The 14,425-nt window shown below is 38.0% G+C and overlaps 1 protein-coding gene across 9 annotated transcripts in view; it reads left to right on the top strand.

The window, feature by feature from the left end:
- Window positions 1-14,169, top strand: part of ALS2 (alsin Rho guanine nucleotide exchange factor ALS2) — a 72,333-nt gene extending 58,164 nt beyond the window's left edge. For 5 of the 9 annotated variants that reach the window (XM_070580709.1, XM_070580710.1, XM_070580711.1 and 2 more), the window contains 10 exons: window positions 641-808; window positions 4,557-4,674; window positions 5,757-5,914; window positions 7,650-7,772; window positions 8,297-8,473; window positions 9,533-9,578; window positions 9,790-9,851; window positions 10,394-10,543; window positions 10,783-10,879; window positions 12,836-14,169. In XM_070580709.1, coding sequence (XP_070436810.1) covers window positions 641-808; window positions 4,557-4,674; window positions 5,757-5,914; window positions 7,650-7,772; window positions 8,297-8,473; window positions 9,533-9,578; window positions 9,790-9,851; window positions 10,394-10,543; window positions 10,783-10,879; window positions 12,836-12,874 — 1,138 coding nt within the window. In that variant the 3' untranslated portion in view covers window positions 12,875-14,169. The remainder of the gene's footprint in view (window positions 1-640; window positions 809-4,556; window positions 4,675-5,756; window positions 5,915-7,649; window positions 7,773-8,296; window positions 8,474-9,532; window positions 9,579-9,789; window positions 9,852-10,393; window positions 10,544-10,782; window positions 10,880-12,835) is intronic. The other 4 variants (XM_070580715.1, XM_070580716.1, XM_070580717.1 and 1 more) reach the window with 1 other exon arrangement.
- The last annotated feature ends 256 nt before the right edge of the window (window positions 14,170-14,425 follow it).

Here is a 14,425-nt window from a genome sequence, read left to right as displayed (position 1 = left end):
TATCCAAAAAAAAAAGAACATTCTTAAATGGAACCCCTACACAGCTTGATTTTGAAAAGTAAAGATCAAACCTGTATATACACCAAGTGTAATAGGATACTCTGCATATATGGGAAAAAAGGCAAGGTCTGAGTCTCTAAGTATATTATGTTCTTCCTCCAGCCTTTTGGCATATATCTATTTTTCTTTATTGATTCTGTCTTTAGCTTCATTTTCATATTTGGTAGCATCTCAGATTCTTTGTTCTGGTGGGAGCTTGATATATCTTCTGTACCATGTTTATTCTTAGAGTATTTTCAGAACCCAGTATATAGTGCATTTCACAATTCTCATTATGAGATGTGCAAAGCACAGAAAATCTTTAACAGGAGTCAATTTTACAAAATCAATTCTGTGGGAATGTAGAAAGGAAAGAGTCAATTCTAATGTACTTTGTACTTGATAATTCATACACTTTAATACCTGGTAAACATTAAATAGCTAAAAAACATTCCTTTAAATTTTTCATTTAGTGTTTTTAAAATAGAACCACTATCAATCTAGGCAGTTTTTGTCTCAGAAGCATTCCCAGTTTTGTATTAGAAACTTTCTATTCTTCAGGATTTTTGCATAAAAGAAGTGCTTGATATGACTTTATTAGCAGGAAGCTAGGAAACCTGGCTGTGCCGGCTGATGAGAAGTGGAAAGCAGTGTTTGATGAATGTTGGCGTCAGCTGGGCTGTGAGAACCCAGGCCAAGGGGACGTTTGGAAAGCATGGGACAATATTGCTGTGGCCCTGACCACCAGTCGGCGCCAACATAGAGACAGGTGAGTCACTGCCTGCCCAGCATAAGGCAGAGCATGTTAGTAAGAGGAAACTTAAAACCAAGAAGTAGCCAAGGCTTGCCACATTTAATTTTAAAATATAACTTAATTTAAAAGTCAATGATGTACTTCTGCTTCCAGGTAAGATGGATAAAACACACCTCCCATTATCTTCTACTGAACTCATCTATAAAACCCAGACAGAATACATGGACAGCTATTTGAAAACTCTGAAAAGTAAATATCAGCAAGAGTTTTAGGGAAGAATATCTGAATTCGTAGTGCCCCAAACCAGTGGTGAGCTTACTGGGTTTTTTAACTTCAGTATCCCTTAGTCTGAACTCAGTGTAACCTGAAACTTGGAAGTAAATACTGTGGTGTAGACAGACAGAAATTCAGGGGAAAAAACCCTTTGTTTCTGGCTCAAGATGCAGAAAAGAGACTCCTGAAGCTCAGACAGAATGGAGAGGATACACCGGGTTTTCTTTCTCTCCTTTTTCTCCATTTCCTCATACCCCAGCCTCCAGGTACTTCTGTGCAGGGGTGGTGATGGCAGCAGCTAGAGCAGCCATGAATGGGAAGCTTGCAAGAGCCAAAACTACTGAGAGAGTGGAACCTTCACCCTTTGGTGCATCCTCAGGTCCAAGAGTCATGGCCAAAGCTCATTGCTTTTGTTTTTTCCCTTTCTCCCTATCCTCCTGGCACTTGGCTCTAGATGTGGCACCTTCACAGAAATGGACAATTTCTGGCTAGAGGACCTGAAAGGAGAACCAGAAAGTGCTGGGGGTGGAGGGCAAGGATGGTAATTGAGAGAGAGGAACTCTGGAAAGCAACCCTGTAAAGTTGTTTATGAACTCCTGGGCTCACCCCAGACCTGCACATATGTGGCTTTGATCCTAACTAGCATAGCAGACACTTTGAGAACTGAACTAGTAGGTAGCCTTTCAGGTCCTAGACCGACCACTGAGTGATACACTCACAGAACAGACCCAGATAGGACTGCAAAGGCTTTGAGAGGTGAACTGACATTGGGGCCACAGCCCACAGAAGGCTGAAACACAAGTTGTTACAGAGATTCCCAAGATCACCTGCATGTTCAGTGATTACTAAAGAGACTCATAAGACTCAACATATAGTCACACTCACAGGTAAGAGTTATTCCAGCAACACAGTAAGGATCCATAGTCAGGTCATAAGGGAAGAAGACACAGGCTGAGTCGAGGAATCCATGTGCAGGCCTCGCATGCTCTCTCCCTTCTGTGAGGGGTCATACAGAGCACACTCTCCCCTGAGCAGCAAAATGCAGCCACACGTGTACAGTGTTTCTGCCCAGGGAAATCCGTTAGAAATTTGATACCCAAGGTTTTTGTTGGGGGCTGGTCACATATGCACCCTGTGCTTAGCACCTAACAAAACTCCACAGTCCCAGAAGAAAGCAGGGGTTCACCATAAATCACATTGTTAGTACAGTTTCATATCAGCATAGGGAATTTTTAGGAAGCTTAGTCTCCAGGCACCAGCCGAGGGCCAACCTTATAAGCACATCCTTCTAAAGATAACAGTTTCAAGCCTACAATGTTTATTATGCATGTCAACATTCTCTATAGGATGTAAATAAGACCTACCACCTCATAATACTTAAAATGGCCAAAAAATAAGCCAAAATTACTTGGCAGTCAACCGTGAAAATATCAACTAATTTGGGCAAAGAAAATCAACAACAAACTAACAGATTTTGGAATTATCTGACAAGAACTTGAAAGCAGCTATTATAAAAATGCTCAAATGAGCAAACACCTTTGAAACAAATGTTAAAATTGAAAGTAACAGCAAAGAAATAGATATAAAGAAGAACCAAATCAAAATTTTAGAATTGAAAAATACAATAACCAAAATTTTAAAAAATCACTAGGTGGACTCAATAGCAGACTAGAGATGACAGCAGAAGAGTCAGTGGGCTTGAAAATAGATTAGTAGAAATGATCGAAACTGAACAACAGAGAGAAAAAACATGAAAAAAAAGTGAACAGAGCTTTAAGGACTTGAGAGTCTAATACTTGTGTCCTTGGAATCCCAGAAAGAGAAGAGAAAAATTACAGGGATGAAAAATATTTGAAGAAATAGTGGTCGGAAATTTCCCAAGTTTGGTGCAAGACGTAAACCTACAGATTCAATCAGCTGAGCAAACCACATCCTGGGAAAAACAGAGATGTCTGTGTACAGACGCATCATATTCAAATTGAGAGAAAAAAATCTTGAAAGTAACTGGAGAAAAATGCTGCATTGCTTATAGGGAAACAGCAATTCAGATGGCTTCATATTTGTCATCAGAAACCTTGGAGGCCAAAAGGAAGTGGCACAACAATTTTGAAGTACTGAAAAGAAAATTACAGATGTACTTTTTTATTTCTCTTTTTTGTTCTACTTTTTAAAATTTCTTCCCCTTTTCTCCTTTTCTTTCCGTTTTCCTGTTTGTCTTTTCTCCATCTGCCTTTCTTCATATTTCCTATTTTTTTTTTTTTTTTGCTGGGAAAGATTTGCCCTGAGCTAACATCTGTTGCTAATCTTCCTTTTTTTTTTTTCCTCCTCAAAGCCCCAATACATAGTTGTATATTCTAGTTGTTAAGTCCTTCTAGTTGTTCTTTGTGAGCTGCCGCCACAGCATGGCTACTGACAGACAAGTGGTGTAGTTCGGCACCCAGGAACCAAACCGGGGCCACTGAAGCACTGTGCGCTGAACTTTAACAACTAGGCCATCAGGGCAGGTTCAGTATTTCCTTGTTCTTTAACTTGGCCAGTAACTCCCACAAGCATTGCTCAACATTTGGACCTAAAGAACTTGCTAATCCCTGCAGTGTGGAAAGAAGTTTAGGTTTGTTTTCTTTTCTTGTATTTGGAATAAATGGGAGTTGATTATAGCGTTTCATTATTGAAGTTCATGATTTTTACCTTCTATTCTATCAGTAGAAGAAATAGAAGCCCTCAGAATTGGTTAAAGCTGTGGACTTGCCCTTGCGTGTGATGCAGACGGTCAGCCTTAACTGATAGAGTCTGTCAGTGTAGACATTGAGGCTTTAGCCCTCCAGTTAACCTTGGTTAACTGTTGGGTTTTTCCAAGGAATGAGAATGAATGAATTTTATATGAAACCATATTGTGACCACAAAAGTCTTGCTTATCTAGAATAATATAATAATAATGATTATGTACTGTTTCTAAATGAGAGTGCCATTACCAAAAACTTCTGTTGATTATCAAGTATGTGTCTTGTCTTAGCCTCTTTGTCCAAAGCTTCCGTTTACCCATATGTGCTTACCTCACCACCTGCTGCAGTCTCCAGTCTCCTGACTTCTTGAGCTCATTTTCATTTCTTCCTTTGCCCTTTGATTTGTTTTCCTTTTTCCTTATCTCCCTCTCCCCCTTTTATTCCATTTTTCTCTTGTCACTAACAAGTCTGTCACCAGTTTTCTCTTCAAGCTAACATTATAGTATTTCCCAACACCATGGTTTTATATTGGAGCAAAATCTTCATTAATTTACTGTAGTTGGTATGAAGTCACATTAAATGCTGTTTTGAATGACTAAGTAAACCTAATAGCAGGTCAGTTACCGATTATGAGCTCATTTGTGGCAAACACTGTGCTGGGTATTCCATTTCATCCTTAGTTGGTGACTGTGTTTCATGTGCACATTGTGATTATCTTGCTTTCCTGATGTGAAATACATAATAGGCTGTCTTTTGCCTTTTTATAGTCCAGAGATACTAAGTCGTTCGCAGACTCAGACACTAGAGAGTTTGGAATTCATTCCTCAGCATGTTGGTGCCTTCTCTGTGGAGAAATATGATGACATCAAGAAATATTTGATAAAGGTAAACTAGAGTCAGAATTACCCTGGTCTTGTGAATTAATGATGCAGCTACCACAATATATCATTCAAATGTACCCACAGCTTATTGTTACCCTAATCCTGTTTTTGCTTTATAATTTCTAATTTAAAATCTAGTAACAAATTTTTTTTTTAATTCTCTGACTACTGACAGTGCACTTCCACATGAAGATTGCCCTATGTTGATAAAACTTTTTAAGTTATGTAAAGTGTTCACGGGGTTCTAGAGAACTAGGGTCAGAGTTTAAAATGTGGCTTTTTGTTAGTAACATTAGCAAACTAGAGATTACAAACATAACGCATGCTGCCCTCACCTCATAGTTATGCTGTCTTTGCTTCCTTCTCAAATCCTGTGAGATCACCTGCAGTTTCAGTATGACATGCATTGATATGGGGGTGCAGGAAGGAATTAAGAGAAATCAAGGGAACTGAAGAGCAGCTGTTCCAGAGCATAAGCAGCTGTCATTATTTAGTTTCCTCCAAGGTCACATTTCCTGTATTTTTTGTGAGGTTTAAAGTATGTTAGAACCTTTCTTTTAATAATAATCTTTATCAGTGTTTTCGAAGCTATATTCCTAAGATGTTAAAAGGATTCTTTGATTAAGATTAAGAAACTTCTGGGGCTGGCCTGGTGGCACAGTGGTTAAGTGCACACGTTCTGCTTCGGTGGCCCGGGGTTCACTGGTTCAGATCCCGGGTGCGGACATGGCACCGCTTGGCACGCCATGCTGTGGTAGGCATCCCACATATAAAGCAGAGGAAGATGGGCATGATTATTAGCTCAGGGTGAGTCTTAGCAAAAAGAGGAGGATTGGCAGCAGTTAGCTCAGGGCTAATCTTCCTCAAAAAAAAACAAAAAAAGATTAGGAAACTTCTACTCCATGTAATTTGGGTAGACTCAGTACTTTCAGAAAAGTTGAAGTATTTGAATTTTCCTGGTCCAAAAGTTGACTCCTGCTATTTTGAAAATTATAATTTATGAAATTGTTTATTATTGATTGATTGATTGATTGTCTCTGCTGTTAGTGCACGTTAGCTGACTTCACTGATTTTCTTCCTGCTCAGGCCTGTGACACTCCTCTGCACCCCCTGGGCAGGCTCGTGGAGACGCTGGTTGCCGTGTACAGAATGACATATGTTGGGGTGGGAGCCAACCGCCGGTTATTGCAGGAGGCTGTGAAGGAGATTAAGTCCTACCTGAAGCGACTTTTCCAGCTGGTGAGGTAAAAGATGGTTTCACTTAAGTCTGCAAACTGTGAAATACTAGTTTATGCTTGGGTATCTTCATCCTGAATCTAGAAATTACAGCTTTGTGAACAATCACAAATGTCCCTACATAATTTATCACAGAAATTTTTCATCAAGAAAATGGTTTTATGCCATAGATTCTTAAAGAGATTAAATGATGAAAACATGTATTTCACTTTATGTTTATGCTATAAATATTTAAAAAGATGAACCTTAGCTTTTGTTGCCTGTTTCCTTTATGTCTTTCTTGCTCAGTAAGATAATAAAAGCCTAAAATAAATGTTTTTTTTTAATACTGATTTTGGTATGAAGTATGATAGTCTTCTTTGGATTTAATCTCTAGGCAAAATCATGTCTCTAAAACCTAACCACAGAAGAGATAAAGTCTAATAGGGAGTTTTGAATTTATGGGTATTTATGTCCTGTCCCTTGACAACAGCAGCATATTCATTCATTTATTCAACAAATATTTATTGAGTGCATCTATGGTTAGCACCATTCTACCCCTTGGAGGAATTTATCAGTACTCTCATGAGGCTTACATATTAGTGGGGACAGAGTAAATATACAGTATGTCAGTGAAGATGAATGTGACAGAGGGAAAGAGGATGGGGCTGGAGGTAGGATGCTACTGTTTTAAACAGAAGGTCAAGGAGACCTGGCTAATAGGTAATATCTGAGCAGAGACTTTGAAGAAGGTGAGAAAGCCAGCAAGTAAGCATCTTTGGAAAGAGAGTTTCAGGCAGCAAGCAAATTTGGAACTTCAGATTTGGAAATTCAAGATCTTTTACTGGGTCAAACCAAAAAGTAAATACGATATTTAGATAATTACATAAAAGTTTATGAATTTGTCTCAGAAAACGTCTTTATATTATTACCTTCAAAATTGATAAATGCATTTGGAAATGTTTCAGGTTTTGAGGTGGCAGTGTGATCTGCTAAGATCATTGGGCTGCAAGTGTTTCACCTTTGACATGAGCTAGTTGGGTTTAATGAAGAGAAGTTTCCTGACCTTTTTCAGTCTTCCTAAGTGTAAAATTAGGGGCAGAGGCAGGGACATGGCATAACTTGACAGAAATAGAGATGATTGCAAACTGCCTTTAAAGGGTCAAGGTCTGGCTGTAAAAATAAAGAGGATAGTAAGCTTGTTTACTCTGGAGCCCACTGTTTGCATAGAAGGTCACAGATAGAGTCTAAGGCAAATTCAAAGCCTAGGAAAAAAATCCTCAACAACTTAGCAGCTCCATCATTTGGAAAAATTTGTTCAGCAGCTTGACTTTTTAAAAAAACGTTTAAAAATTTTACATTAATTGAGTTTTCGTTTTTTTCTTAATGTTGGACATACAATTAATTTCCACTGGTATTTGTTTATACTCTGAGAATAGTAGTCTCAGCTTGAAAAGTCAATACAAATTGACCTCAGCTGAGATTTGCCAGTAAGAAAAACATATATAGATCAGAATTCTTCATTCTTTAGAAACTAGACAGAAAAAACCATAGCACATGAAGATTTTTTAGTGATATTAGCTAAGTCTTAATTTTGTCCTGGAAGAAGCATCAGTTAAGATTCTCAGGGAACTAAAACATTTATTTGATATAAAATTTAATTTCATAGGTTCTTATATAGATTAAGTGATGGAAATGTGTTTTCACTCTTTTTAGCCACTCTAAAGGTACTCTTGTAGAGTTACATTTTTTGTTATTCCTTAGGTTCTTATTTCCTGAGCTTCCTGAAGAGGGCAGCACGATTCCTCTCTCTGCTCCTCTGCCAACTGAAAGGAAATCCTTTTGCACTGGGAGGTCAGATTCCAGATCCGAATCACCAGAGCCAGGGTAAGTGGGGTTGAGTGGAGGTAGCAAAGAAAGGGAGTGGGGGCTACATGATCTTATCCCGAGAATCCCAAGGAAAGATTGTTTCCTCTAGATTGGTTGCCTTATTTCTAAAGCTATATGATTGGACTAGGTCATCTCTGAGGTTCCTTTAGGTCTCAAGTTCTGTTAGCCAAACCCCATGAAAGTGCAACCACGCGTGACTGGGCACAAAGGCTGCTGAGCAAAGAAAAATCATGCTGGCCGAAGACAAGGGGGAAATCAGCCTTCAAATGGAGACAGGGTGGGTTTTCAGTTAGATTTTAAGTTAATGAAAAGAATTCACAGTTGGTCCAAGACAAAACTCTAGGGTCATAGGTAAGCTCCTCGTGGTAACTCCACGTATAAAAGTAGAGTAATATTATAACTGCTTCTTTACTCAAAATATCCCGTCTTTACTTTCAGCTTCTAGAAACTGAAGCTCTATCTTTGATTCTGTATTCAGTTTTTATATCAATGTTTCTCCCTCTCACTCTAATATTTTGTAGTTATGTGGTAACAAGTTCTGGCTTACTGCTTCCTGTGTTGCTACCTCGGCTCTACCCTCCTCTGTTTATGCTGTATGCCCTGGACAACGATCGCGAGGAAGACATTTACTGGGAATGTGTTCTGCGGCTCAACAAGCAGCCAGATGTTGCTCTTCTGGGCTTCCTTGGGGTGCAGAGGTGAGTACATTAGTTATGAGGGCAATCTGACGGTTTTAACTTAAAGTGCAAACAGCATTATCAGGAATTTGGTACTTTGATATATAATTAAATATGTGATTTGCAATTTACTTATTTGCATGTTTGTCTCATTTAGCAAAATAGTGATATTTAATAATCTTTATTTCTGAGAATTTTTGGAGATGAGTATGAAATCTGATTATTCTTCTGAATATTTTTTTCGTTTGTGTATTTTATATATAAATTAAATTTGAGTTATCCTGCCTGATATTTTACAGTTCTTTAAAGCAAAATATATACATTCACTTTCTTAGAAAAAGTTAATTGTATTTTAGTCTTCGGCATTCTTCCTTCCCTCCTTCTCTTCCCTCCCTCTCCATCTCCAATTTCTAATTTAAAGTTTAGAAGTGTTCTTTTTGCTGTAGGGCATTGTTTCTTGTTATTCCAGGGAAATACTGAATGATTATGCTTTCTATCTAGTGTTATGATAAAGCTGATCACCCCCACCACATAATAATTACATATATGTGCTATCAAAAAAAGTCGAAGGGGCTGGCCTGATGGAGTAGTGGTTGGGTTCGTGCATTCTGCTTTAGTAGCCTAGGGTTTGTGGGTTCAGACCCTGGGCGCAGACCTACACACTGCTAATCATGCCATGCTATGGCAGCATCCCACATGCAGAGTAGAGGAAGATTGGCACAGATATTGGCTCAGGGACAGTCTTCCTCAAAGAAAAGAAAAGTTGAATAAGTCTTAATTGGAAAGTGAATTTTTTCAATGGAATAATTTAATAGTAAAAATAGATAAAACCAAGTAGAGATTCTGTCCAATATTTGGTACCATCTGTAATGTGTGGGGTTATTGGAATATAGAATGACCAATACCTTAGGGACAGGAACTCTTAAATTACTTCTGGAATGCTTATTAAAACTTAACCTGTCTGTGGAACACTTATTTTAAGTGGGCACAGGGAAGCTAATAAAGCCATCAACTGTTTTTATGGGGATTAATCTATTATAACTAATAACTTATATTAACAATTTATGGATTCCATTGTAGGAAATTTTGGCCAGTGAGCTTGTCAATCCTTGGAGAGAGTAAAAAGGTATAGTGGATTTTAGTTTCCTCAACAAATATGCTTTTCTTTGGTGTGGGCAATTTGAGATAGCAAAATATTTTCTTTTTACTTTGGTAGAATAGTGCCCAAGCATGAGTTACTCACCAGAGACCTGCACCCTGCCATTGGTGTCATTTATTTTTATTGTTACTGCAAAAGACAGCTTTCTTCTTTGACCGTCATAAATTCTTTTTTGCAGATTTTGCCAACCACAAAAGATGCTTGTTTTGCCTCAGCCATAGAATGTCTACAGCAGATCAGGTAATCTCTGATTTGTTGAAAACTCACGTAAATCAGAGTGTGGTTAGTCTTTGAAGATATGAATGAGATCTTACCTTCCCTAAGCTCTGAGCGCCCCTTCACTCCCAGGTGGTGGCAGACTCAGCCTGGGGAAGAGAAGTCTCCTCTGAGATATTTGGTTACCTTTTAGTCGAGGAGGCCCTTGCATTTTCAGAAGTCATGGAGATCCTACCCAGAAATTTATCTGCATAATCCCATCTTTAGCCAAATGGAAACTAACCAAACTTCTCACACAGAGAACAGCATGTATTAGGAAAATAAGATTCCACAGGGGTAAAAGAGATGATCTATGACTTGGTGAATCTTCCATATGAACCATAGGTACTTAGACGCTTCTTTTCTCAGAGAACCGTAGGATTACAAAGTCATCCCTTCCAGCAACTCATTATGCCTGATGTGTCCAAGTTAAGGCACATGAGCCCAAAGAGAGCATATTATAAAAACATTAGTATCAAATGCCCCTATGAGAAAATTATAGGATTTTTTTTTTTTTTTTACGACAGCACAACATTTACCCCTTCAGACAAACTTAAAGTCATCCAGCAGACGTTTGAGGAGATCTCTCAGAGTGTCCTGGCATCACTTCAAGAAGACTTCCTGTGGTCCATGGATGACTTGTTTCCTGTTTTCTTATATGTGGTGCTACGGGCCAGGTGACCAATCTTTTCTGACTTTAGTATTAGTGACATTATTTTGACAAGTCTGCCCCTTGCTTTTTCTGAACAGATGGGAGGAATATGCTCCCCCATTAGAAGAAGCCCACTCTGTTAACCCATTCCACCGTGGTATTTCCTCTTTGTTGAGCTGTTCTTTCTTTTCCCCTCAAATAGATTCAAAAGGAGGATGCACATACGAGCGTAAATAACTCAGTATCTTTTTCTCTTTGGGTCAGGATTAGGAATTTAGGTTCCGAGGTACACCTCATTGAGGACCTAATGGACCCCTATCTTCAGCATGGGGAACAGGGTATAATGTTCACCACCTTGAAGGTAAGTGTAGGTATTATTGATTATTTTATCTTAAAATTTGTCTTTCATTTACTAAATTATAAATCTGTCATTAACCATTTCCTTATGTAAAAGTTGAATGTAAACATTGTGCCTTTAGAGCACACATTGTTAATATTTTTCAATATGATAATGTATTTAAGTAGAATGAGTTAGTTATTCTTAATACTAAAGCAAATTATTCACTACCCAATCTTCCCTGTAAATTGATCATTCAAATTGTTACAAATGCTTATAAATGCAGACTTTCTATATAATTGTAACTCTAGAAAAGAAAGAAAAAGGATTCTTAGTGTCCAAAAAAGTTTCCAACAGTAGAGCTGTTTCATGGAACTAAGGTAAAACACAGAAGTCAGTATGTATTGAACCAGCGTGAATTGCATCGTCTTTCTTTCCATGTGTTTATTGTAACCAGTAGGTTACAAATGAAGTTCCTTGATCTGGGTGCTCTCTGGAGATTGTTGGAAGTCATGTTAGTTCTCCCACCTTGATTTTTCTTGGAATTTGATAGAATCATTCTGAAGTTATCAGAAGAACAACAAATAGAAAGTGACAAAAACACCTCTGAAAAAAGAGAGTGCGAACAGACCCACTCTGCCAGTTAGTAAAATATAGAATTACAGTAATTAAGATAAGATGATTTGTTACTGTCACAGGAATAGACAAAAAATATCTAAATGGAAAGGATAGCCCCCATACAGGCAGTATTATAAAAAAATATTTCACATATGAAAATGAAAACTTCAAACACAAAAATGGAGAAGAGAGGAATTATTTAATAAATGGTCAAAATACTGGGATAGTTTATTAGCAGTTTTGCAGGGAGGATGGACTCACCCACATAGCAACTTGCAGATGTTTTAGGGTTTAAATATAGAAAAAAGAAGAGAGAAGGAAAGGCAGGCAAATTAAAATGAGAAAAAATTGGAATTTCATGTCAGGTTTCTGGCTTGGGTTAATTTTTTAAACTATACAACTTAAATACTATTAACATTTCTAAAAACTAAACTGAAAAGGTGGGGAACTGGGGAAAATATTGGCCACCAATGACTTACATTATTAGTATGTATGTTATATGAAGAGCATCTTTAAACATATCACCAAGGAAGAAATTGAATGAATACATTTATCTGTAGGAAGATACTCAGCCTTACTGAAAATTACAGGACTGCAGATTTAAATAAGGTGCCATTTTTTGCCTACTAAATTGACAAAAATGTTTTAAAATTATACCTAGTGCTGATTGGTTAGAGTGATATCAGTATTACTCCCACATTGCCAATAATGGATTAAATAACAATCACTGTTTTGGAAAACAGTTGTTATTAACGTTGATATCATCAACACCTGAAATGTCTGTGGAGTTTGCCTGAGTGACCCTACTCCTGGAGATTTATCCTAAGGGAATAAGAATGGGAAACATTATATATTATCTGGCTGAGGTATTCTTTGTAGTATGAGTAACTCCTAAACCTGGATACTTTAAAAGTCACCTGGGGATGCTTCTTAAAAATATATTCCTAGAAATTCTGACTCCCTAGATCTGGAATGATAGTTCATCTGTATGTTGATCAGACATATGAGGTAATTCTGATAACAGTTGTTTGGGTACCTTGTCACAATCAGCATATTCTCAATGTCCAATCAATAGTGGCTTAGTAAATTATGGTATTTCTACTTAGTGAAGAATATTATACAACTTGTGAAAAGTTTGTTCTAGAATTAGAGGAAAATGTACAAAATTTTATCTCTACTAATTACAACTGGGCAAATTAGACATTGGATGGAGGACTGGAAGAAAATGGGAAAATGAAAGCACCTGATTTTGGTGGGCCCTCAGTATCAACAAGGGGTTCCTTTCCTCAGTCCCATGTGCCTTGCTATGTTTATGTAATTTCTTTCAAAGTAAATTTGAAATTGTTTTGAACTTTTTTCCAGGCATGTTACTACCAGATCCAGCGTGAGAAGCTTAACTAGGCTGCATAACAGCTTGACAACTGGATTATCTACACAGAGGGTTTTAGCACCATCTGGCGTCTTCCTGTAGTGGCAAAAAAGAGTGATGTTGAAATTAGGACATTATATTATTTTGGTTATTTCTGAGCCTCACTAATGATCACAGCCCTGAGCCTAAAAGAAAAAAGACTGTGTAGTTTAAAGGGAGGATTGAAAAGGAGGTGAAAATCAGATTAGTCCTATACCTGGCCTATTAAGTTCCCAAAATATCACATTTACTGTTTGGAGAAAGAGGATATCCCTTTCTACATTACGAGTATGCCAGCTACATGAAGTTGTAAACAAAGTTCTCAGTATAACTTCTTATGTTTAAGAAGTTGGTGAATATTTTTGAGTTTCTGGTTTGCCTGCAGTTGCCCCAAACCTTTGCAAGGAGCAGATTGTACTTGAAACTACAGTAGCCACACTATGCCTTCCTAAATTCCTTGCAATCATGTGTGCATCAAGCTTCTTTGCTGAGGGAGGGGAAAGAGGAACTTTTAAACTGCAGTTTTAACTCTTTCTAAGCTTTTCCACCAGGATATTCATAATGGGAGAGGTTCTATGTAGTAACTGCCGCACCCTGACCCCAAACATGGAATGCATCCAAATGAGAGTTTCTGCCTGCTGATGAAAAGAACATGGGAGTTGTGCTCTTGGTTTCCCTACAGTGCTACAGAGTGCATACACTGGAATTCAGACACTGACTCTGAGCTGCTGTGGACCCTCACTCGTCCATGTGCAGACACTGTGTCCCAAGGCCTGTGAATGAGAGCCCAAAAAGGTTTTGCATGCAGGCGTTTGGGAGCAGGACTACAGACTGGGGATGTGGACGCAAAGAGCTGCATCCCTCCTTGACCTGGTGTTGTGGTTCTTCCCTATACCTCGCACTGAACTCACAGAGGGGAAGAGAAAGGAAACAAGCTTTGGCTTTTCCCATCTCAAAAGTGTTGTGACACCTCAATGTTTTAGTGTTTTGCTTTTTGCCTTTTTTTTTTTTTAATGTCCTATTGTAAGTGGTTGATTTACACTGTACAAGTAACACTAGTAGCTGTTTTGAATAACATAGGTGCTCTTCCTCATCTCATCCACACATCCTGGTGAGCATACGGAGTCCTCCTGATTGATGTTAACATCAGCAGATGTTAATCAATTTTGTAAAAGGATCATGGTTTCTGCTCTACTTTATAATCAAGACAAGTGTTTATTGAAATACTGTTTTGGAATGTTGGCTGTAATGTAACAGCAATTTTCGTAATAAAAGACATTCATCTTTATGAGATTGTTTTATGATTGCAAAAGAAATGACACAGGGCAGCCTAAAAATTTAAAAGAAATCCAGGCCTAGTATTTTTTTTGCCCACATTGTAATCCATTCCTCTTCATATTGGCTTCAAAGGTCCCTCTGAGGTTAAAGAGATTGCTCTCTTTAAATAAACATAAACTTACAGCACCTTTGCTGGCAAAAACAAATTAACTTTCTGATCCTGATAACCCAAGGACAAGGCTTTTTAAAAAAATCGATTATTTCTT

This window comes from Equus przewalskii, chromosome 17 (assembly GCF_037783145.1).
Source record: "Equus przewalskii isolate Varuska chromosome 17, EquPr2, whole genome shotgun sequence".
In the NCBI taxonomy this organism is placed as follows: domain Eukaryota; kingdom Metazoa; phylum Chordata; class Mammalia; order Perissodactyla; family Equidae; genus Equus; species Equus przewalskii.
This window is presented reverse-complemented; position numbering and strand designations above follow the sequence as displayed.